Here is a 25,514-nt window from a genome sequence, read left to right on the forward strand (position 1 = left end):
AAATGTGTATGAACCCATTAAAATCAATGGGTTCTATTCTTTGCGTATTGCGTAATGAAATACACCCTTGTGAAGCCAACCTCACATGTAACATAGGATACACGAAAATAGCATTAGCATTAACTTCCTGTTTTTTCCAAAATTTGGTATCCAATATGCTATAAATTCCACATCTCTACCACTCCAGCAGAGAAGATACTATAGAAAGCATATCGGTAACTATTAGCCAAAAGCCCATCTGCCTCTTAAAGTGACACCAGTATTATAAATGGTACGTAGTAGATTTGGGGGGGGGGGGGGGGGTAATACAGATTCTGCATTGACGCGTTTTGCTTCAGCACTTTGTTCCACAAGAAAGGGTACGACTGTAGTAGCCAAGAGTAGTAGTAAGGAGTTTCCACAATGCACCTCAGTTTCTTAGATCTGTATGGGTGTTGCCACCTAAATATTGTATACGTGTAAAAAAAATTGTATACGTGTAAAAAAAATTAACAGATTTGCTTTAGTAAATATTGCATTCCCCATAAAACAAGCCAGCATCTTTTCTTCAAACTCTGTTGTGCCATTCCTCTGTTTTCCCTCCTGGAAATGTAGAATTAAACTCACAAATGGGTGCTACCATTCTATTTGTCAATGGGGCATGTCCCCACACTCTGACACTATTCCTAGTAGGGGTACGGCCTAGTGATAGAAAATAGTAATATTGTAAACACGTCAATGTATACATTTTCAGGAGTTATAACAGAGGAATGGAACAGCTTAGAAAAGCTGCTCCAGAATTGTTATTTTATGAATACAAGTATTTCCTGAAACAGAAAATTGTACATTACATTAAAAAAACTAAAAAAAGAAAAAAAAAAATCTCAACTCGCCCCCCACACATACTCGTTCCCGTGCTGCTGCACAGGAGCAAGAATCGCTGGCTCTCTGACAGAGCAGCCAGCAGGGGGCCAGGGCAGCTGGAACGGCGGCTGTGTTAATTGAAGAGAGGGGCGGGAGAGAGCGAGGAGTGAAATCTCCTTCAGCCACCTCACTGTGAGCCAACGATACTCGCTCCTGTGCAACAGCACGGGAACGAAAAAATTCGGGTAAGAATGTCGGGCATCGTTTGCCCAACATTTGTCCCATGTAAACGGGGCTTTAGGTTCATTGAGAAATCAGATTACAATTAAGTACTAAAGACATCTAAGGAGAGGGAGTGAGAAAGAAGCAGACACACTACTGAAGGCTCTATTCAGTTTTCTATCTTATCCCAGTGCTGGATTCACATCTACACTGCTCAGTACGCTTGTATAATGTCCTCCATGCTGCTGTTCCTGCTTAAGAGGGTATGTTAGAGAGAGGATCTTATCTTTTGTGTGTTCAGTGTTTAGGAGAATTCATAGCAGCTAATCTCCTGTTCCCTCTCCCCCTTTCCATAGACTTCTACTAAAGGGAGGGTGGGGGAGGAGGAGGGGGGGGGGTGGTAACTGGAGATAAAGGTGTTGACTTATTGACTTTGTGGAGGATGTCACACTATATACCCTCTTGGATTGCAACAATAAAACAGAAGATCTTGGAAATATCACCTGAGTGTTTCTCATTGTTCTCTTCTCTGATGCATGGTCTATATATAATTAGGCATACCTGATTGATAAGGCTGTGATACCCCTGGAGTATCATTTAAATTAAGTGATTACTATCGATTCATGAAATGATTCAGGCACTGCAGATCCCTCGGCATGGTATGGGACAGTTTTATATGCAGAGAAGTGTCTCTCCAGTGACCGATTTTCTCACTTTAGAATAATGTTATTATGCTTCTGGTTTGAAGAATACACTTGAATCATCATCTAGCAACCAACCTCTCAGTCAGTGGATGACTACACTGAATCTTCAGGTTCCCATGGAGAGCAGAGCAGTCACCCACAATGCACAGAACGGTTGTTGTACTAAAGGTGGCACCAAATATCTCAGCTCCTGCATCTCAGGAACAGACCCACAGCTCTGGATCTGGGAGTTTAAAGGGACCCAGAAAATGCACAAATATCTCAGCTTTCCCTCCCATAATCTCCTCAATTCCTTTGAACCTATTTTAACTCATATTACAAATAAAACGGAGAAATAGATGAAAGGAGCCTTCTGTGTGTCCCAAGAGTTCCGCCATGTCCCCTTCCTCACAATGCTGTGACTGATTGTAACTAATGGCTGCAGTAGGAGTCTCTTCTTTCTGCCCTAGTCAAAAAATATTGTTAAGCCCCGCCTCCTCAGCTGATTACCAGCTGAAAATGGAAGAGATCAGCCTGAGATCTACCTCTGTTATCTACGGGATTTCTACAGACAGTCTCAGGAACATGCTGAAAATACCGCAGAGTGAAATGGTGTAGGCAAGTTTACTTTTAGCATTCATTTCTAGGTTTACTGCTACTTCAATCCGTTTTGGCCCAAAAGGACCAGTCATTTTTTTTAGGGATTTTAAGACCCTGCAGCTCTGCTCTGGCAGGAGGCACCTGACAATCAATTGATCGCCGGGTCGCGTAGCAGAAGTGGCACGTCTGCTTTCCCTCTCTATTACATAGTGCTCACCAAGAGAAAAGGCAGGAACTGTTAGTGACAGCCGAGGACCCAGAGGAGAAAGGCAAAAGCGGTTTCTTACAGCCAAGGACCCAACCTGCTCCTGCTACATTGCAGGAGCAGAAGCTTTAATCCCACGCCATAGTCTTACTATCGGCCGGGATTAAAGCCCAGGACTAAGCGGCATAACTGAAGGGTACCTGCCTTACCCGCCATATTTTCATTCTTCATATTTCCAGATATATATCCAATACTGCATACTTTTGATAAGGTAGTTCAGCTCTCAATAGTCAACTGGGTCTATGCAGACAGTGAAAGCTGCCAACTGAATTCTCACTAAGCTTGCCCATTTTCTTTGACTCCTGTGGATGACATCCCCTAGGTCATCCAAAAGCCAGTGGTCATCTCAACACATCAAGAGTGACGTACATTCAGAGATCACCTGATGTCTTGTGCAGGGTTAGCGTGAAATGTCAAGAAGCACTACTGAGGACCGTTTTATTTTGCCCTACTGTGGGCGCAAGCACCAGGCTTCCTCTGCACATGTGCTGTTTCCGATGTCCCGAGAGGACGACCAGCTTTGGGATGAAGTAGGGGACGACATCTGTGTCAAAGAGAAGAGGCGTGCCCAGGGCCCGTCAACAGTATCAAAATGGTTATCCGTGAAATTCACGAGTTTTTACACCCAATATCAGAAGAAAACGTAACGTTTATGGACGCAAAGGTTATGGCGGGTTAAAAGTAGTCGAACAATGCATACGCCCTAATATGTTCTTTAGCAAGTGATCTCATATATATATATATATATATATATATATATATATATATATATATATATATATATATAAATAAATAAATAAATAAAACTAGAGGGAAATGTATCTTTTTTTAAAGGGGTTGGGTCATTAACAAAAAACAAAAAAAAAATTCTATACTCTCCTATTACTCCACAGGCAGTCAACGTATGGCATCTTCTCCTCCCCGAGCTTCTGCAGTGCCCCGAGTCTAGTCTCCTCCAGCCGGGAGGCTTGTTATGAAACCAGCATTCCTCACATTCTTCAGAGAAGGTCACGTCCCTGTGACGTAGCATTCACTGGCTAGGTATGCTGATCTATTACCGAGGCAGCGTGCATGAGCAGTCTCTGCAGTAGCTCGGCACTCCCTGCTGGGCTGCGAACTGTGACGTAACTTACATTGGCTGGCAGGAAGGAAACTGCCTGTGAATGTACATAACCTCACAGGAAGGAGAGGAATCAGGCAGCTGGAGGTGAAGTGACCCCCAGAGTGCAGGAGACAGAAGATAGGGGAGCTGAAGATCTGATAAGTACACTGATGGGGGAGGAGTTTGGAAGTATAGAATTATTATAGCTTTTTTTTTTTTTTTTAATGACAGAACCCCTTTAACATTGTAGTCAAATTGTAGGGGAAAAAAATCTAAACCGTCTATCGTGCATATTTTAAAAACGTAAACATTTGCTTAAAATTCACACGTTTCTACAGTTTTTTCATGTGCGTTTCTTGTCTGCATAAAAGTGCCACTGTGGACAAACCATTAGGCCAGCTTCACGCGGTTGAGAAAATCTTGCAACGCACAAATATAAACTCTTCTTTTGACTGGGCTCATACACGAGTGATGTTTTCTTGCATGGCACCGCAATGCAATGCTATGTGGGAAACAAGTCGTGGCATGTTCTATCTCCCTGTGTGCTCTTTTGCTGCGCCCATCATTTGCGATGGGGCCGGCCCCACATCGTGCTCATCACTGTGAAGCTAGCCTTAGGTCGCTCTCACACATGCATTCAAAAAACTCCGCATTCTGAATCGCAGCATTCCATCATTGCGATAAATAGAGCAAAATAGAGCAAACAGGCTAAATTCACACTGGCAGGTGCGATCCGGGGCTGTGAATCCCGCCCCCATATCGCGCTCCCCACCATGTGAAATCCCCAAGGATGTGAGGCATTTTCATGTCAAAACAACCTCACATCAGTTCTGGGATGTAGCGACCATCCGCGGCGACTGTCGGCTAGGGTAGAAGATTGCGGAGTTTTCGCATTGTTTTCAGTGGAAGACCTTGCAATGCTGCTGCGGGCCCCATTGAAGACAATGGGCGCTGCGATGCGAGAGTACGCACAGAGAAAGAACATGCCGCGATTTGTTTCCCGCACAGCATCGAATCGCAGTGCCATGCAAAAAAAACATTCATGTGTATGACCCCATTCTAAAGAATGTGGTTCATATTTGAGAGTCTTGCAACGCACAAATCTTGTGCCATTTTTCTGCCAGTGTGAAGGCAGTCTAAGGGTGAATTCGGCTGGCAGCGTTTACGATCCGGATGTGTCCAAAGCGCCGTTGAGAGTCAATGAGCATATACTGCAGGAGTTCTATAAAACTATCAAAGTAGTAATATAACAGGAGGGGTGTCATGTCCCTTAAGGAGAGCACCCAAAAAGTGAGTGGAGACACCTAGGGGGCAAATGGGATGGGGAATGGTATAATCTCTTCCCAAGGAGAGCATCTAAATGTGTGTGGGGACTCCTAGAAGGTGAGTGAGGAGACTTATAAAGGCCATGCAAGATCCTCTGGGTAATTTATGCAAATAAGGAAGTGATAAGATGGAAGTGGTGAGAATGATGTAGACGGGGGCAGCGGGTGACGAGTTTCCTAGGACTGCACAATTGTTGACCTTCCAAGCCTGAATCCTCTTCTAAGAGTTTGCTGGTATCTGTAGTACCACATAACTTGCTTTGTTCAAAACAATAAATCAGAAAACACAGTAAGTAAGTGAGGCAGAGAGGACTTGCTGTTTTACTACCCGGCATGAATACAGAAGCCTTTGAATTGTCAGGAAGAGGAATAGCTGAAGGTTGCACATGAATGGGAGAGAGGAGAAAATCAAATGATTCTTGTGCAGCACTCGGAAAAAGCAGACAGGGAAAACTAGTAATTATAAGGGAAGGAAGATGCAAATTGAACAAATGAAAAGGCAATGGCTCCCAGACGGGCACTTTAGGTGAAGGAAATTTTCCCCTGCAGTATCAAAGTGACAGAAAGAGGTCTCCCGCTATTACCGGGACTCTCACCTATCTGCCGGAGGAATGTGCAAGCGTGAGGAACGCACATTTATTTCCTCTCCAGAAGATTTATATTGATGTAGAGATGGATACGACATACAGTAGATGCATTCAGTCTACGTGTGCAGAAGGGTTACGGGAAAATGACCACTAAGACTAGATAGAAGACCTAGACTGATCCAACCAGAATATTAAAGGGCTTTTTCCATTAAAAACACAGATGAGCACCACAATCCCAGGGACTATGAGAGCGGCACACCCTGAGTCCTCCCAGAGATTGAGGTGGTGCACATCCATGGCCACTGCTCCATTTACAGTCTATGGAGAAATCCCATAAAAGTGAATGGAGCAGCGGACAGGCATATGCACTGCCGATCCATTCGCGAGGGGGATTCACTGATTGTTCTTGCGATCCCTTGGGATCCTAGCAGTTTGGACCCCCAGTGATCATACATTTATAACCTGCCCTATGGAAAAATCTAGAGATGAGTGAGTACACTTGCTAAGACACATTACTCGAGCGAGTAGTGCCTTAGCCGAGTATCTCCCTGCTCGTCTCGAAAGATTCGGGGGCCGGCGGGGGAGAGTGGGGAGGAATGGAGGAGAGATCTATCTCTCCCTCTCTCCCCCCCACAACTCACCTGTCACCCACGCCGGCCCCCGAATCTTTAGAGACGAGCGGGGAGATACTCGGCTAAGGCACTACTCGCTCGAGTAATGTGCCTTAGCGAGTATACTCGCTCATCTCTAGAAAAATCCCTTTAAAAAGAAATCTGTCACCAGATTCATACTGCCTGAAGCACAGGCAGCACGAACCTGGGAAAGAAGTAGGCACGACACAAGGCCTCCATGTATAGGTTTATTCTGTAATGCTTCAACATTTCAGAAAAAACATCAAACTTCAAAGTCACGGGGCGGCGCTGTTCCAGGGCTCTACCTGCTTACATCAAGAAGATTGACAGCTTTGTTCCTGTTCACAAAAGAGGGTGAGCGACCAGTCTGCACAATGCAGGTGGGGAGAGGCGCCAGTCTGCACCATGCAGGTGGGGAGAGGCCGGCGTGGCGCACCCCCATGACTCAGAGCTCAGTTTCAACTCAGATTCAAGCGTCAAAGTATGGGGGGGGGGGGGGTGTTTGGAGACGCTACAGCATTTTGGAATACAGCACACACGGGGACAATAGGTATCCCATGCTGACTGTGGTTTGGGCAACGTAACTCTTGTGACAAATACTCTTTAAAAAAAAGGGTTATCTGATTACTATAGGTTTTTAACAACAACTCCAGCACTTACCGTCGTCAACCCAGAGATCTAGCGCTGCAGCCCTGCAATCCTCCTGATCTTTGTTTTGGAACGACCAGTACCTGACCGCTACAGCCAATCAGAGGCTGCAATGCACAGATGCAGTTCTTCTGGCATATCCACTCACAGCATCTGAGCAGATATGTCAGGAGAATGGCACGCGGGTGCTGCAGCCTCTAACTGGCAGATGGTACCGTTCCAACAGAAAGACCGGGAGGAGCTCAGGGCTGCAGCTCTACTCCTATGGCAATCCAACAACCTCTTTAAGCCATTCAGTAGGATTTGCTACACAAAGCCGAAACAGTCATGTATGTATATTAAGTTTCTTCTGGTCCCTTACAATTTGTTTATTGGACTGATTAGGGGGAAAGTACTTGAGTACAGAGCTTGGTGTGTTTTTGGACTACCCTTGCTTACTCCACCCTTCAAACTTACTAGACTCCAAACCAGTGATTTGTGCATTGGCTCACACTCAGTCATAGCAGTGAGATAACGTATGTGTCTTACCTCTGCGTCCCGGATAGACATGAGGGTAATATTCGTAGTACAGATCCGGCTGGTCAAGGTTTTTAAATGGTTCGAACTCCATTTCTGCATTTTGAAATAATCCAAGCTTCACCAGCAAGGAGAGACGGAGAAACCAGAGCTGGAAGACATCAAAATCCCGTTAGCTCAGCCAATATGTATCGATTTGGTAACATTACATGATTGTTGAGCGTATTGGCTGCCCCGAGCCCGACGTTCTGGTGGTCTCATCAGCCCCTTGCAAAAACAGATGTGTCTCCTCCATACTGACAAAATTAGTCCGTTCCCCGGAGTCCTATGCTAAAACCCCTATTTGAATATATCTATACTGGGCTGATTGACATTAAGCTGTAAATACCCGACTAACTCGCTCACATCTAAATAGGAATGTCTTCGTGAGAACTTGTACTTTGCATTAAATATTTCTGGAGCATCTTTTTGTACATCTCCACAATGTTCCTCCCGTTACTCCTGCGGGAAGTTTATGAACCTATTAACAAGTGGGTGTGGCTAGTTGGGGATAGGTCCCTGCACCATCTGATAGTATCACACCATAATGGCACATGGTAAGGGAGCATTCACACTGCATTTTTTGTATTCATTAAAAATATACATTTTCAAGCTACTAAAAAAGTATAAAAATGTACACTTTAACGCATTCAAAGAGTTTTAAAGTAAAAACGTAAAGAAATTTATTTTCTCTGCTTGTCAGTGTTTCACAGGTTTGCTTTTCAATGCTTTTTTTTTTGCGCCACCCCGTAGTTGACTGCGCTAGTGGGTCACCAAAAAAATGTATACTCATTCCCTCCTTTTTAGACTAATTTCCTATGGTCTGACGTATTGTACAGTATGCGCAGTTTCTTTCCCCTAGAAAAATGTATACGTCTAGAGGTTTCCTGTTTTCGTCTTCATTAAAACCTATGCTTTTTAATGTAAAAACCTATGCAAACCTATACATAAAAAAAAAAAAAATTCTTTACTGAAAATGAGGTCTAGGTTTTGTTTTTACACTTTTTGTGACATCCGAGTTTTTAGAGTTTGCAGCATAAATACATATAGGTTTAACGGATACAAAAAAACGCAGTGTGAATGCTCCTTAATGCCTAATTGTCAGTTTATTCATAAGTTTCTAGGAGGAATGGCACAATCCAAGGAAAGGGTTAATATATTTCCTACACCTGCCTTGATCTACAGTGCGCTGCGTGAAAAGCAGACGATACATTAATAGGCGCCCGCTTCTTAATAAATTAGGCTCGTCTCAGAAATGCACGCCAGCTCCGAGTTGGTGTAGGTTTGCATTATAAATAAGTACATTTGCTGGGCCATTAGAGGGCGCTCCCTCCTGCTAAAGCCCATCCAGGGAGAATTATGGATCTGCCATATATTTAAAAAATAAATAAAATCACAATTTCTACTTAAAATCTAGAAACCCATTATTTTCAATGAGTTAATGTATGTGCGCAATTTTTTTGCTCGCACTGATTGCGAATTTTTGTGCAGTTTTTCACGGTCGGAGATTGTGCAATTGTGCTTCGCTGTAGAAGCAATACTCATAATTACATTCTACTGCAAAGGCGATACTTTTATCGGAACACTTTAATAAAAAAACAAGTTAGAGCTCTACTACACAAGCGCTAGCTGCTGGCGCTCCTGTTTTCCCCGACAATTGCCGGGCAGCATCTGTAATCACAGGTGCTGCCCGGGTATAAGTGCCGTTACAGCTTGTCGGGAAAACGTGAGCGCTAGCGCCCTTATACTTTCTAATGCTCTTTCTGCATTAACTGCTAACAGTTTGCAAGATCTCTGCTTGCCTTAATTAATCAAATCATTGTTTCCTTTCTTGCGGCTAGAAATCAGTGGTGGTCATGTGACGGACACCGGTACACGGCACGCTACAGGTATCAGGTGCGTCTTCTAACAAACACTGTATATCCATCACATGACCGGGACACTTTTTTTTATCCACAAAAGCTAAACAATGAAGGTCCCCCACTGAATGACAACAAGCAGAGATCTTGAAAACCCTGATAATAGTTATGTATAATATGTTTAAATAATTTTTAATCATTTCTGTATCAATTTAATTGCTGAAGTGATAAAAACCGCTTTAAATATTAAAATACTCCAATTATAGCACAGGCCTCGACGAGATGCGTCCTCTGTATATTAAATCTCATCAAAATTTAACCAGCCAGGTATGAATTTCTACTGTGGAGCCACTTGTGCAATATCAGGGTCAGCAGGTGGCGCTATTGTCATCGTTTATAGAAAGCCTTTGCCATGCACCAAAACTATCAGATGCCGGCCAATATCCAATATAGTATGCTTTGGCATAAGTGAGAAAAACCGGAACACATGAGGAAACAAACAGTAGAGAAAGAAGAACATCTCTTCTGACTGTACGATTCGGCTTCTGTTATTTTGTGGATTTGAGAATAAAATGATATCGGTAGACGTGATACAAGTTAGGAGAGTCCTGTGAGCGGCACCACCGCGTCAGCAGAGATACGGCGATCAATCCGTGCATCATCCACATACTACTTATACCCCAAGTCACTGACCCTACCTTCATCTGATGAAACCAAACAAGACTCTACTAGTAGCAATGGAAAGTCCCAAGGTGAATTTTAGATGAAAGCAATGGAAATTTACAGTGCCTTCCGCTAGGATAACATATACCATATTCCTTAACAGGGGTCTCAGATATCGAAGGCCTAACCTTAGAATAGGTCACCAATATCGTCTTGGTGGAGGTTCAACTTGAGTTCTGCTGCTTAAGCATCTCGTTGATCAGCTGATCAGATTGCTCACTGCTCGGAGCCGTGTAGTGGCCAGCGCATGTAACTGCAGGTGGAGCTTGCAATGAAACCCCAGCCTGTATTGTGTACTGCGGGGCTTGATCAGCTGATTGGCCGGTATCCCAGACAATGAACTACTGGTGGCCTATCCCGAAGCTCCAACATCAATAGTTATTTGTATGGAAAACCCCTTTACATAAAAGATTAAACTAATGGGTGCCATATATCTTCCCGTACAGAGTTTAGGTTTTTGGTAAACTATGCCAGAGCAATACCTGACACTTACTGGACAAACAAAAATGGCTGCACCGCTTCTCCGACTATCTGATGTACGCGGTGCATTAAGATGCATCATTAGTCCAAGGGTGTATACACAATGACAATTGTGATCTCGGAAGGATGGAAGCCTGAGTCGACCTTGAGCCGCCTACCTGAACCATGCACGGATTGAACCTGCAACCTTCAGGTCGTGAGCGGGAGCTTAGGACTGCATTCCTGCTGCCTTAACACTGGTGGAGAGATACAACATCTTTTTCTCGCAAATCGCATCACAATCACAGAAGGAAAAAAAATATATATAATTTTAATACTGCAGTATCGGACTAAGTTTCTCGGACAGATATCGTACTCGCCCGTGTGAATACAGCGCAATACCTACACCTGATTTGAATGATTAGCATTGGCTAGTCAGAGAAGCATCTTCAACTACCAATGCATACTAATGAACAGGGTGCATCAGCTAGTCAGAGGAGCAGAGCGGCCATCTTTGTTTGTCTAGGACCAGAGGGTCACTTTAAGAGGCGAAGAAAGAAAATTTACTAATCCACCTCAATTTACCTTTTTTTGCAACCAGTTTGCCCATCAGTATGATAAAAAAGTCATTACAAACATTCTCAGAGAAGCTCTCCAGGCTTTGGATTTAAAAAATATATTTTTGAGAAATCCGTCACCATATCAATGACCTCTGCTGTGAAGAATCCAGTTCTGTAGTTGGTCCCCAGGTCACATGACCAGCACTCTGACTACGCTCTATGTGGCAGATTTATGGTGCTGCCAAAAACCTGTCTTTCTTGCCCAAAGGAACCAATTACAGAGCAGCTTTTATTATCAAGAAAAGGATAAGAAATGAAAGCCACTCCGTGATTGGTTGTTACAGTTTATGAGCGTGGTCATAAATCTGCCCCATCAATGGGATTACCCGAGACTTTAAAATATATATTTTTGTAAATTAGTGCTTCAGTAGTATATAAAAAAAAAAAAAAAAAGACAAAAACACACTCCACTCCAGCAGCTCTCTGTCGAGCGCTGAAGCTCCGATGCCCGCTGCTCAGAACCGACGCTCACTGTTCATTGTGCATGTTCTTCCATAACTGCTGAAGCCTGCGATTGGTTGAGCGGTCATGTGCACGATGCATTGCATGTGACCGACCACCAGCTTTTTCTGGGTTGCGATTGGTGGGTACCAGGGCTTCAGCACTGAATGGGGGGGGAGCCACTGGAGAAAAGCATATGTTTTTTTTTTCTTCTTTATTGTATACATTTCTGAGGCAATGAAAACCTCTTAACTGCAGGACACACAGCTTGGTCAGAGTGTTGGTCATGTGACCTGAAGACCAGGACAAAAGGTGCAGAAAACAGTCTGGAGGGGATGGGCTACAGCAAAAAAAGGTGTGGGAATCCGGACACATGGATAAAATTTTTCCTTTGCTTTATTTCCATATCAGGCTTGCATAGTCAGGTACATGGTTTCACAGGTACATGGTTTTACAAGTACAAGAACGCGTATCGGCGTAAAGCCTTGTTCAGGTGAACAAGGCTTTACGCCGATACGCGTTCTTGTACTTGTAAAACCATGTACCTGTGAAACCATGTACCTGACTATGCAAGCCTGATATGGAAATAAAGCAAAGGAAAAATTTTATCCATGTGTCCGGATTCCCACACCTTTTTTTGCTAATGAACAAGCCATAGGACCGGATGGCTAAACGGATCTAAGGTTGTTTTTCCTTTGGGCAGACAAACTACAAGTACCACAAAAGCTCTTCTATAGGTGAGATAATTTTTTCATTATTGCAGGATGGGCTACAGAACTGGATTCCTCACAGCAAAGGTCACCCATATTACAATGGCCTGCGTATGCTGTCCGACAGAAGCTGATCATGCTAGAAGCCACTTCCTAATATAAGAGTGTGCGTTCCAAGGCTGGAAGAGGGCTTTTCCCCATACCTCATCTACCAAGGCCTCATATCCACAGCAGCAGCGTCTGTGCGGATCCCTCCACTACCGGTTTCGCTGTACTGCGCATGGTCCTCACGGCTCGCTGTCAGACATGCGCAGTACAGTTTTGTTATTTAAACTTCCCATGGTTCTGCGGCACATCTGCAGGGTCAGCGGCGAGTGTGCCGCGGATCAGACGGCTTCCATTGACTTCAATGGAGCACGCTGCGATTTGCTTTCTGGACCAAAAACGTCCACAAATCAAATCAGCATGTTTTAATCCATTTGCCCACACCAATTTATCTCTATGGGCAATTTGATTTGCGGGTGCCCTGCACGGATTCTGCAAATCAAGTTTCCCCGTGGACATTGGGCCTAAAGGTAGTTGAGAACCTGGTGCAGTGACCGAGGGCCGCAGTGAATGGCCCCTCAGTCACGTGATCGTCGTTATCCAATGGATAATGGCGATCATGTAAAAAAGTTAAAAAACTGTTGAAGTTTGATGCTCCTTTCGGTGTGGGCCCCGTTGTGTATACGGACATAAGATTAGAGCCACAACGGTTATGTTTCTGAACACACGGCAAACAGGAGGACCCATTTTGGGGTGAAAGCCTTCATTCTTATGTGTGCTGTACAAAAAAAAAAAAACTGTTTTTAAAATGACAATTGCCAAAAAAAAACCAAAATTGTAATTTTTTCCCTTCGGCTTTGCTTAGATTCATTCAAAAACTATGGGGTCAAAATACGCAGCACACCTCTAGATGAATTCGTTAAGGGGTCTTGTCTTCAAAATGGGGTCATTTGTTGGGGTTCCCTGTCGTTTTGGTGGCTCAAGGGCTCTACAAGTGGGCAATAGGGCCTAAATCATCAAGCAAAATGTCTGTTCTGAAAGCCACCGGCTGCTCCTTTCGGTTTGGGCCCCATTGTACATATGGACATAAAAAATTGGGCCACAATGGGTTAGTTTCTAAGCACAGGACAAACAGGGGTATCAATTTTGGGGTGCAAAGCCTCGTTTTCATGTGCACTTTAGAAAAAAATCCTGTCTAAGAAGATATTTGCAAAAATATGATAATTTATTTTTTCTCTTCTAAAATTGCATTAACTCCTGAAAAGAAACTACGGGGTCAAAATACTCCTGACCCCCCTCAAAGAATACATTCAAATGTATTTTTTTAAAAATGCGGTCATTTGTTGGGGTATCATTCTGACACTCATGAGCCTTTGCAATCTTGGCTTGGTGTAGGAAAACAAAATGCTCCTCAAAATGAATGTTAATAATCAATTTTGAATTGGTACGTCCCCTAAATGGTTTAAGAAAAAAGAAAAGTTTTTCCAATGTGCTTCCAGAAGAAAGTAAACAGATGGAAATGTATACCTTGTCAAAAATTTGTACAGTATGTTTGCGCATATTTGAGATATTGCAGTTGAAAATGTGAGAAAAAGGACATTTTTTTTTTTCAAATATTTTCACAATTTTGGAGTTTTTAATAAATATTACACAAATTCTAAATTGGTCTATTTTTAGCACCTGAATGAAGTACAATATGTGGCGAAAAAAACAATGTCAGAATCACTTGGATATGCAAAACCTTTACGGAGTTATTCTATGTTAAAGTCACACGTCAGATTTCCAAAATTTGGCTTAATCACCAAGGCGCAAACCGGCTTCGTCACTAAGGGGTTAAGTTAATTTTCATGGTAAGGAATAACTTTACAATTAATTGCAATTCATAATAATCTAGAGGTAATGCAAATTGTCACTATAAAAAAACTGAAGCAGAAAACTTTGTGAAAACCAAAATTTGAATCAGCCTCAAAACTTTTGGCCACGACTGTAGAGATTGTGCAAAGTGGAGAACCTTAAGGCCTCATGTCCACGGGGAAAATCAGGCCCGCTCCGGATTCTCCATAGAGAATCCGTAGCGGGTCCCTCCTGCCCTGCGGACATGAGGCATAAACTTACCTCTCGCCCGCTCCGGATCTTCCCTTTGCCGCGGCTTCATCTTCTCTCTGTCGCGGCCGGATCTTCTTTCTTCGGCGGATGCGCAGGGCACGGCGGTTACGTGCCCCGCGCATGCGCAGTCCCGAAGAAAAAAGATCCGGCCGCGACAGAGAGAAGATGAAGCCGCGGCAAAGGGAAGATCCGGAGCGGGTGAGTAAATTCCTATTTGGATCTCCCGAGGATCCGGACGGTTTCCATAGGCTTCAATAGAAGCCCGCGGGAGCCGTCCACGCAGGAGACCCGCACGAAAATGGAGCATGTCCAGATTTTTTCATGCTCCATTTAAAAAAAATAAAAAAATAAATAAATAAATAAAAAAAAAAAAAAAAAAAAAAAAAAATCACTTTTATTGACCATCCGCGGGTATTTAGCTACCCACGGGTGGTCAATGCATCCCTATGGGATGCAGATCCGCGGGCAGGAGAAGAGTTAAAATCCGCAGCGGATTTTAATTCTTCTTTTGCCCGTGGACATGAGGTCTTAGGCTGGGTTCACACAGGGCGGATTAGCTGCAGTTTTGCCGCAGAAGAAATGCTTCTGCGGCAAAACCGCTTCAAAGGCTAATTTTGGCTTGTGGATTTTCTTGCGGAAAAATCCGCAAGCGTTTTTTTCCGCAGCGTTTTTTTTATTTTTTGCCGCATATTTTGGTGCTAATTTAGCTGCGTCCATAGAGGTCCATGGACAAAAAAAGCGCTGTGGAAAAGACAGAAGAATGGACATGCTGCATCTTTGAAAACTGCGCCACAGTTGCATTTCCGCACTGCGGCTGTGTGGAAAAAATCCGCCCTGTGAGAACAGCTTTTTTGCAAAACTCATTTGTGCTGCACTGCACACGCAGCGGTTTTGCTGCAGTGCGGATATGCAACTGCAATCCGCGGCAAAACCGCAACGGAAAAACCGCAGCAAATCTTCTCTGTTTGAACCCAGGCTTAAATGTATATAAACACTCTGCAACCTTTTACCTGAAGGTCAAAACCATTAAAAACCAACCATATTTTTTGAACACCCATCCACTTAAACATGAGCGGTCTCTTATGACTCAATCAGATCCCAAAGCACTAGAGAAATAAAGCCGCTAGAACCTGCCTGGCTGCTATGGATGGGAGCTCCATTTTTCTTTGCACAGATTAGGGTGTTCCTTAAAAGCAGCCGGCCAAGCAATAAGTAGCAATCTCACCTGCAGAGAGTCGGTGGTGTGGTTAGTCGGCTGACCGCTCTTGCCATACCCTTGCCCGTGGGCATTCAGAAGCCTCCCACTCAGGTCGACTGCAGCCCGCCAATTCTTACTATTCTGTGGGAAGAGAACAGAAGATGGTAACTAATAAATGATGCCAATAAAATGCTCAGCTGGTTCATTTGCTTGAAGCGGCTCGATCTAGTCATCAGTAATGATGACAAGGTCAGTAAAGATGGCCAGAAAAGCCAGGGATGTCATTTGTCAAAGCTGTACGTATAATTAGGCAGTAAGTGAAGCCAAGCATGAGGCGCTGTTTAGAGCGAGCAGAAGACACCAACAATATTCTAAACAGTAAACCCCCCTCCATCCTCAGAGATGTTAATGGCCTAAATTTTACTGAGGGTGAAAGCAGGCACCCGCTGCATATATAATGGAGGCCGCCGTCGCTATTCACATGCCTGCAAATTAACGGAATAGAAGAAATGGCAGAACTTCTGAAGTTTTTACTCCTACGTTTTTAGGTCATTGCTGGCGGCCAAAATGTACAATGCAAAAACCGATCAAATACCGATGCCATACGCTTGTAGTGCCATCTGTAAGGGCATGCTCACATGGCGGATTCTGCCATACGGAATCAGCCTGTAAAACCATGGCAGAAACCTGTGGCCTTTCTGCCGCAGCTCCGCACGTGGATTTAGTCCCATCAATGTCACTTCATGCGGATCTGCACGAAAAAGCGTCAAATTCCACACACAGGTTTTGCCCATTCACGGGACTAAATCCGGGTTAAGATTTGTGGCAGAATAGATAAACATTTCTATATATACATACATACATACATACATACATACATACATACACACAGACACACTGTGAGATAGTGACTGGCAAAGTCGTGGAGGGCAGGTAGGTTTCTCCTAGGATGCTCTCGTATGTGGCGTTAGGGAGCACTTGGGCAGATATGTGTCACCGAGCCGCCTGGGCTCGGTGGAGGAAGCCAGCGTTTGTGTGTCAGTAACACTAAGTTACTGACACGTTGTAGTGTAATGGAGTGGCTCCAAGCCTCATAGTCCGGGCCGGCTTTTCCTGAAGTGGTCAAAGCGAAGGGTGGGATGACCACTCCCACGTACCAGGTGAGGCTGGTATCAGGCCTCATAAAAAGCTGGGTCTGCAGGTCTGGGAGAGAGTGTGGCGAGACCTCTGCAGGTCTGAGGACCAGACTGGCTGTGCGCAGCAAGCAGTGTTTTTGACAGTGAGTAGTCAGGACCGATCTATGTATAGTGAGTGCTCAGACGAGCAGGATTTACTTTCTGTTGGCCTGGAGTTAAGGCCTGTTTTGCTTTATTTTTGCTGAAATAAACCCAGGCGAAGCCTGGACTACGAACTTTATTTCATTGTGTCACTGTCTCTGGCCGTGGACGCCCCGGCTGCTACCTTATCCTGACGCTAATCCCTCACAATACATACACGAACACATACACACACACTGGCTGATACACCCGACCTCGCCCGAGTTAATTTGATACAGGTGTTTACGTGTTTGCATGGAAAATTTTATGAAGTCAAGGTTACTTTAGTGTAACCAAGGAATAAAATATGTATACACAGAGGAGCATTGGATTCTCCTCAGGCTGCATGTACCGATGTCCCACTACAGAATGTGCCACCCCTCCCACTCTACTCATTTAGGACCTAAAGAATTTCACGCTGGTTAGAGAATAAGATTTGATACATTACACAGGGGTGCCAATACTTTTGCACTTAGCATTGAATTTTCAAATTGTGACCCCTTTACTTTTCCTATTTAGGACCTAAAGAATGCTCCTGCCAGATTTCATGTTTGCATGACATCAGGAAGTTAGAGAATTAGTGGCGAGTGAGTCAGTCAGGGCTTCCACCTATATTGTGCGTGTGTGTACACATTTTACATATTATACACACACACACACACACACACACATTATATATACATACATATACACACACACATACACTTTATAAAAATTAAACTCCCCTACAAAAGGAAAAAAAAAACAAGAAAAAAACTTATTCACCACAGTGTATGTAATGATTATTTATTAGCTAGATAGCTATACTGGCAACCTAGGTGTTACTCACTCCTGGGAACTGCCATCTTCTCCCTTAAGATGGTTGTCACCATACTCGTAAAAATGCTGGACAACTGGATTCTTCAACACTCTAGCTTTGGCGGCTTTATTGCACACAGGAAAGGATTACAGGCATCAGCATACTGGAACATAACACATCTGTGTGGGTTGCCAACCTGTGGTATTCTTCTCGATATACCCTACTCTTGTGTCTAGGTGGCGTCCTCCCCTGTCAGACTAGCGACCGACACAGCCTGGTCCATGCTAGACCTCAGGCTTGCAGCTCCTATAGCTGCAGAAGGAGCCTCTTCCCCTGTCTGTCAGCAGGGAAATCAATGTGTCTGGAGGTTTTAAATCCTCCAGACACATCTACACAACCACCCCTACTGATTAGCACAGAGAATGCCTGCTTCATGCCCTCTGCAGGCAATCCTGTGAACTACCTTGCCACAATTATATTAAATCACACATGTGGGATTTATGCCAAAAGGACACTTATCATAGGTCAGGTTTACAGACATGTTAAAGGTATACGTGGGGATCACCTCATGGTGTATACCTCCAAAAGTAGGGATAAAACAGTGTGAGTATAGCCTTAGTTTCTGAGAAAGCTGAGCGACAACCATCATTGCACCTCATCCCAATCCCCAAAGGGATGCCCACCCTCCTTTCCTAGAATCCTGTATTATACTCCTACGTATACATGCTCTAAACCCTCATAGCTCTATATAAAACTAGTTAGATGATTGCAGTTTGATAAAGCTGGTTAACAACCGACATTTCAGCTACATGGCAGCCATTAGTGGTTGTCAACGATGAAAACCAAAAGAAAGATCTAAGAGCCACCCGTATAGAATTTCTAAATAATAGCTAATAGAAAGTTTAAGTTGGACCATATGAAGAAGTGGTTTGTACCCAAACCTCAGACAGCACTTGATCCTAGTCTACCAGCTAAGGATCCCAACATCCAGCCAGGCCTGCAGCAGAAGGGAGTCATTGGACTGTAACAGGGCGATTCAAAAGTCAGGGCCACCAAATCTTCTGAATAAAAAAAAGGAGGGAACTTAATTCACTTTAAAAAATAAATCACCTTGGGATATCTTGATTCATATTCAATTCATCCATAGCTGTTAATTCCAATAACTCATAGATTTCAGTTCATCTTATAAGGCACAAGTGCAGGAGTGTGCCTTAATACATAGCATTCTTGTTCTTATCCACAGGCGTAAATCGTATTCTGATTCAATCTAGTTCTTTATGTGCAATTCTACACTTAGCCGCATCACTCAATAGTACACTTAATAGGGGGGACAAAAATTGGGTCCTATTAATTGTGCTTAGCATTGATTCATAAGCAACCTGGGTATGTCACACATATGTGCCGCCACCATTATTGGCAATAAAGTCCCCCGATGCTGATACTATATCAGAAGGAACAGTCCAAGAAGCCCCCTAATACTGGCAGGTGTTCAGAAGAGCTGGAGGCCCAGTAATAACAGATGTAACAACTCTTATCAGGACGGTTATGCAGATCAGCCGTAAAGTCAAACCCCAACGGTATTAATTCAGCGGTGTTGCCGGATATTTAGCTAGATAGTCCTTATAATATGCCCGTTGAGCACTCTGGCCACTTTCCCATACATCATCTGCCATTATAGGTGCTGATGATACAACCTAGCACCCACACCAAACCGAGTCCTGTGGTGACCCATGTCCACCGACTTCCTCAGAGCGTGATTTTATAGCACCCCCTGGGCCAAACTATATGTAGAGACAAACAACGGCATACACAACCCATGCCCTCCTGCCACATTTTGACCCCATCCTTTCCAGATAGAATTAACAAAAAGTTAAAATCATCATTTAAAAAAAAAAACAAAAAAAAAAAAAAACACAATTTAAATTAAAAAAAAAAAAAAAAAAAAAAAAATCACCATTACCAAGCAGCTGGTGGAAGAGATCAGAGATAAAAAAAAAATTATATATATTATATATATATATATATAAAATTAATTTATGTTATTATTACACACATTATAAAAACATTACATCTTAATTATTTAGACCACATGGTGCTAAACTCTTTAGTTTATAAATCCAGATATTTTTGCAATAATATTTGATCTCCACAACTACCCCTCGAATCCTTTGAATCTGATGGATCGCCATAAGCTGCATTCCCATAGGGCCCTGTGCGAGATACTCCTTAAAATGCAGAGCTACAGGACTTTTTTCATCTCCATTTTTTATCTCTCTTACATTCTCATTAATTTTTATAACGTACTTCCCTAATCGTTCCTCCTACATATATTTTCCAACAAGGGCAGATAAGTAAGTTAACCGCCACAGTAGAGCTGCAATTTATATAACCACTAACCTAAAACCGTTTCAGACCCGCAGAATCCTGTAAATTATCCGAGCATCTTACGAATTAAAAAAAAATAAAAAATTGTACCCCCCCCCCCCCCCCCCCCCCCCCCACATCGAAACATTCAAATCAAGAACACCCAGGAGGACGGCACAAGCGCACGGACTGTCAGGAAACGGCTTCAGAAGTTCAGGGCAACTGGTGGCGTCCAGGACAAACCAAGAACTGGAGAAGCTGCCTCCCACTACGCTCTGATGCCAGTCTCTGGGTGCTTCCCTATAGACTGTTCGTGAACACAGCTAGCAACGCTATCAACAACTAGGGATCGGAAACACTGTTTGGCTGACCCGTTGTCGGTTAGTCCTGGGTGCTACAAACTTTCCCTGAACATCTGAATCAGTTGGCTGACAGTTTGTGCCCTCATTGAACATCTTCCTGGGTGTCCTTGATTGAAATCCCTGGCCACCTCTGTCAAGGCCTGTTATGGAGCATCAGGATGATCTCAGTTCTGTCCTATTGTTAACAGCATCTTCTGGTACCAGAAAAGACACGTGAGCAATGCTTTCACAACAGGACATCAGCCACAACTCACAAATATTAAAAAGGTATCAGGAAAAAAAAAATGACTGCACTTAAGTTTCTGATGAAATTCTACCCTTAAATCATGTATCCAATGACCCTTTTTGAAGTTTCTTGGGCAGGATTCAAGATGGCTACCACCAAGATGACAGACAAGCACCGCCATAGTGCCAAAAAGTTTTATACGGGGGGGGGGGGGGGGGGGGGGGGGGAAGGGGTTGTACAAGAGTTTTCTACTTGCATCTTTTTGTTCAAAAGATATTCTGGAGGGCCTTGATTTTTGAAGGCAGAATGGAGTTGGACACAATACAACACAACCAAGCCAGGTATGCACCATCTTGGCCCTCATTATGCACACCAAGACAGTGTATGGGGATTGTGGGCATGCAGCAGTACACAGTGTATTGTAGTGTGCTCCCACATGGCAGATACGTGCGCGGTGAGCTATATTAAAATGCTGGTGAGAGCCCTAGGGGCTTCACCCCACTACAATACTCAGACTGTGTCCCGTGTTCTCCCGCTGTACGCCATCACACGCCTGGCGTCTATCAGCATACAGAAGGACTACATTGACACTGATAATAATATACTTTCTTCTGCAGCAATTTTAGTAAGAAATGAAATAGAAGAGGAAACCGAGCAAATAGCAATGTGTCCAGTCAGGCCGGAGCCTCGCATCTTCATTTTGGCCATGATTACCTTTATTGGAAATCGTCCTTGTATTTTCGTGTTGAGAACAGACGAGGATTCTGTATAATGACACGTGTTTATCTCCTGTGCACCGCAACCCCAATGTATTAGTAATCTAGGATTGCGGGAAGCGAATGTGGTGAAAAAATAAAAAATAAAAATCACGTCAAACCAGAATAAATCAATCTGCAATTCTTTCCAGGAGCAAGAAGAGTAACACGGCGTTCTGTACACGGCCGCTGTGGGGAACAATGATTTATGTGGCATTAACCGGAGTCGGGTGCAGAGCAGCTGTTGGGTTACTAGTCACTTCGGGATGTGAGAGCTCTGACCACGAGAGGTCTGGACTCCACAAGACCTACAGAGGTGTCCTGTAGCATCTGGCATCAGTTTGTTCGCAGCAGATCCTGGAAGTTGTGAGGTGCGGCCTCCATGGATCAGACTCTTTTTTCCAGTACATTCCATAGATCCTCGATCAGATTGAGGTCTGGAGGTCTTGGAGGACAAGGCATCCCCTAGAAATCTTTGCAAAAATGGTTCAGGAATGGTTTGAGGAAGATGACTGTGTGACCAGGCACATTATCCTGCTGAAGGAGGCCGCTGACATTTGGGAATACTGCTGCCATGAAGGAGGGTACTCGGTCTGTACAATGGTTAAGTGGTAGATACGTGTCATAGTAGCATCCACAGGAATGCCAGGAACCAAGAATGTCTAGTAGAACGTTGACCGTATCATCACATTGCCTCCATCAGTTTGCCTTTCTCCCACAGCGTATCCCGCTGCCATCTCTTCCCCAAGTGAGACACACATAGTCTAAATGAGGAAACAAAAAAGGTGGTTTGACCAGTCCACTTCTTCAATTCTCCATGGTCGAATTCTGATGCTCATGTGGCCATTGTAAGTGGCTTACTCTTCACTCCCCATGTACATCAATGAGCCTCGGATGTACACGACCCTGTTACCGTGTCACCAGTTGTCCTTCCTTGGACCACTTTCGGTAGGTAGTAACCTACAAACCAGGAACGCCCCAGAAGGCCTGTGTTTGGAGATGCTCTGACCCAGTCCCTCACAATTTGCCCCTTGTCAAAGGGACTTTGATCCTTACGCTTAACCAGTTTTCCAGCTTCCAACACAAACACAAAAACTGACCCATTTCCTACTGCCAAATCTATCCCATCCTTCCAACAGGTGACAGTCATCAGACAATATTATTAACATCACCATTAAAAGTTATGGCTGGTCTTCTGAGATCACATGTTGTGAATTACTTGTTTGTCTTTGGGTTTAACCCTTTTATTACCAGCCATTTTCAGTTTCCCCTCACCCCCATCATTGCGTTTCATAACTTTTTTTTCTGTCTGCAAGGGCTCGCTTTTTTGCAGGGCAATTAATATATATTTTTTTTGTAAACACGGGGATGAAAAAAAAAAAATGGCTCCTATAGATTCCGTAATGTTTAACACTGCTTACTGTTATGCTAACTTTCTGTACCACAGCTTTTTCACACTTTCAATTACTTTGCAAAGAGTTGTGCTGATTTAAAGGTACTGTCCAGTTGTAAAGCTTTGATAACTTATCCTGAGGATAGGCTATCAATGGTAGACCAGTGGAGGTCTGTTGCACGTGCCCTCTGTTGATCAGGAGTTTGCTGGGCTGGTGCACTCATGTACTGAACTATGCAGGTAGCAGACAGCTCCGTTCTTATGTATCACAGCATGAGCAGAAGAAAAAACACAGCATGCTCTATTTTGCCGCAGACGGCCTCCAATGCAGTCAATAAAGGCCGTTTGACCCACATCCTATACCTAATTAACATTGCGTATCAGCTGCGGGTACTTGCGTCATCACTTAGCGACGGCACGGGAACTACAAACATTGAAAAAGAAAATCTATACTGCGCATAACTGACGGCGAATCGCCATAGTCAGGTGCGATACAGAAAATTCAGGAACGTCGAGTCGCCGGCCAGGCTCACTACCAGAATCTGTTGCGGGTTTCCAGCATGCAGAATCCAGTCTGCCGTGTGAGACCAGCCTTAACCGGAGGACAAGCCCTTAAAAATAATAGCTTTTTAACATTTTTATTTCAATATAAACAAAAAAATACAGTCAAAATACATCATAAAATTGAAGAAAACGAAGTGTCGCATAGGGAAACGGAGCCAGGACTAACTCACAGATAAAGCATGACGCAGACATTTAATCATAAAATGATAATGAGTGTGAACGGTAGCGTACAGTTAATACACAAGGAAAGAGTTACACCGCGAGAACACTACTACCATACCGCAAGAGTGAGCATCAAGCAGAGGAGGCAGAGAGCGACCCAGAAAACAGAACATCCTGTAACAGGCGCTCCACTAACAATACAGCGAACAAGACAATAGGATGGGGGGGGGGGGTCTAGGGATGAACCTAACAGAGGGCACCATAGCAAGGAGTAGGGACCCAGAATATAGTCCTAATGGGCAGGGTAATGTAAGGGTTAACACAGGAATCCTACTGACCCTGTAATTCAATGTGTGTACAAGTTTTCCCATATCGCTTTGCAACTTCTTATTTAATAAAGTGGTGAAATATTCCAAACCTCGGCTGTCCTTTGATCCAGAATCATCACTCCTTAAGGAGAGCAACTGGAAGGTGCGTGAGGAGACTTCTAAGACCATTCATGCTCTTAATAAATATGCAAATAAGGAAGGTGGAACCGTAAGACTTGTATAAAGGGTCTGACATTGATTTGCAGGAGTGCTCCCATACAATGGGTGGCGCTGAAGAGATATTGTTCCATCTTCCTTATTTGCATATTACCCAGAGGAGCTTGGATGGCCTCATAAGTCTCCTCACCCCTCACTGCGCGGCACATGCGCAGTGAAAATTTTTTTTGAAGTCTCCTGCCTTTCCGTGGAATCCATGGCCTGTCCGCAATTCAGTTGCAGACGGCCCGTGGATCAGACGGCTTCCTTTGACTACAATAGAAGCCGCCCATGCAGGATCGGCTGCAAAATGGAGCATCCTGCGGTTTGTTCTCTGGACCAGGAGGTCCGCAAAACAAATCCACGTGTGTTAATAAAGCCGTGATCGCCCATGTCTGCCTGGCTCGTCCGCGAGGAGTCCACAGTTCAAATCCGCCCATGAACATGAGCCCTTAATATAATAGCTTTTTAATTGCTAACTTGTTGTAGAAAGTCAACTTTCACAAGCAAGCTAAACTTTGCTGCATCTGTAACTAAAAGGGTAAAGCTTAAGAGAGACAAACAATTGAGACAAAATCACATGAAGGTGCTGGTGTGTATAAAGTGCTGAGTGACGCCTGACAACGTGCCAAGATTGTACTTTCAGAAAACTTGGGAGTACATGGGTTTAATATGTATTATTTGCAATTTAGGTCTTATTTCGGTATGTCTGAAGTGTGAGAACTGTCCTAAGTACTGGGGGGGCAAAATACCCCAAACAGCCTGGCGGTGGGGTTAGTCGTCCGGCCAGATCTAAAACCTACCTACACACACAGGTAGTCAGTATCCCACTTCCACTGGAGTTATTGCCAGTCCATCAGCGTTTCTGACAGCTAGAAAAGTGAAGACCCCCCTTCCCCCACCCGCACGCCAACATACAAATAAGTTACATGAGCCCCAATGTGGACAGGTAAAAACAAAAACCGGCGGCCCGACTGATGTCCGCTTTTTCTACAATGTCGCCTGTCAACAGACGTAACACGCTCCCATAGGCTTACGTGGGCAGTTTTGGTCTGCTCTGTCTCATAGTGGCGTGGCGCACTCAGCAGTACGCGACCCATGGAGAACAATAGGGCTGTACGCGCGTCTTACGAAGTAAAACAGAACATGCGGTGCTCTCTTTCGTGCGTGTATTGCACACAATGTATATATACACATGTGAATGGATCGATGGAAATTAATTAACTTTCATTGACTTAATTTACCGCGTTAGAAGTCGTGAAAATACGTTTTTGGGAATGAGCCCTTCATTTATTCACACAAGTGCGGCCAATTTCTGGCCGTGAAAATTGGCCCGATTTTAACATGCATGAATACCTGTTGTACTTCCGGACTGGTCTATGCGTCCGTTTTTCTTTTACTTGTGTGTCAACACGGTTTTGTTCTT

General features: G+C 43.9%; 1 protein-coding gene across 5 annotated transcripts in view; it reads right to left on the minus strand.

The window, feature by feature from the left end:
- TRAPPC12 (trafficking protein particle complex subunit 12) overlaps positions 1–25,514 on the minus strand; it is a 118,939-nt gene that overhangs the window by 60,392 nt on the left and 33,033 nt on the right. For all 5 annotated transcript variants that reach the window (XM_066597701.1, XM_066597708.1, XM_066597692.1 and 2 more), the window contains exons 4-5: positions 15,651–15,764; positions 7,436–7,574 (exon numbers count right to left, since the gene is read on the minus strand). In XM_066597701.1, the coding sequence (XP_066453798.1) occupies positions 7,436–7,574; positions 15,651–15,764 (253 nt within the window). The remainder of the gene's footprint in view (positions 1–7,435; positions 7,575–15,650; positions 15,765–25,514) is intronic.

This window comes from Eleutherodactylus coqui, chromosome 1, assembly GCF_035609145.1.
Source record: "Eleutherodactylus coqui strain aEleCoq1 chromosome 1, aEleCoq1.hap1, whole genome shotgun sequence".
NCBI lineage: Eukaryota > Metazoa > Chordata > Amphibia > Anura > Eleutherodactylidae > Eleutherodactylus > Eleutherodactylus coqui.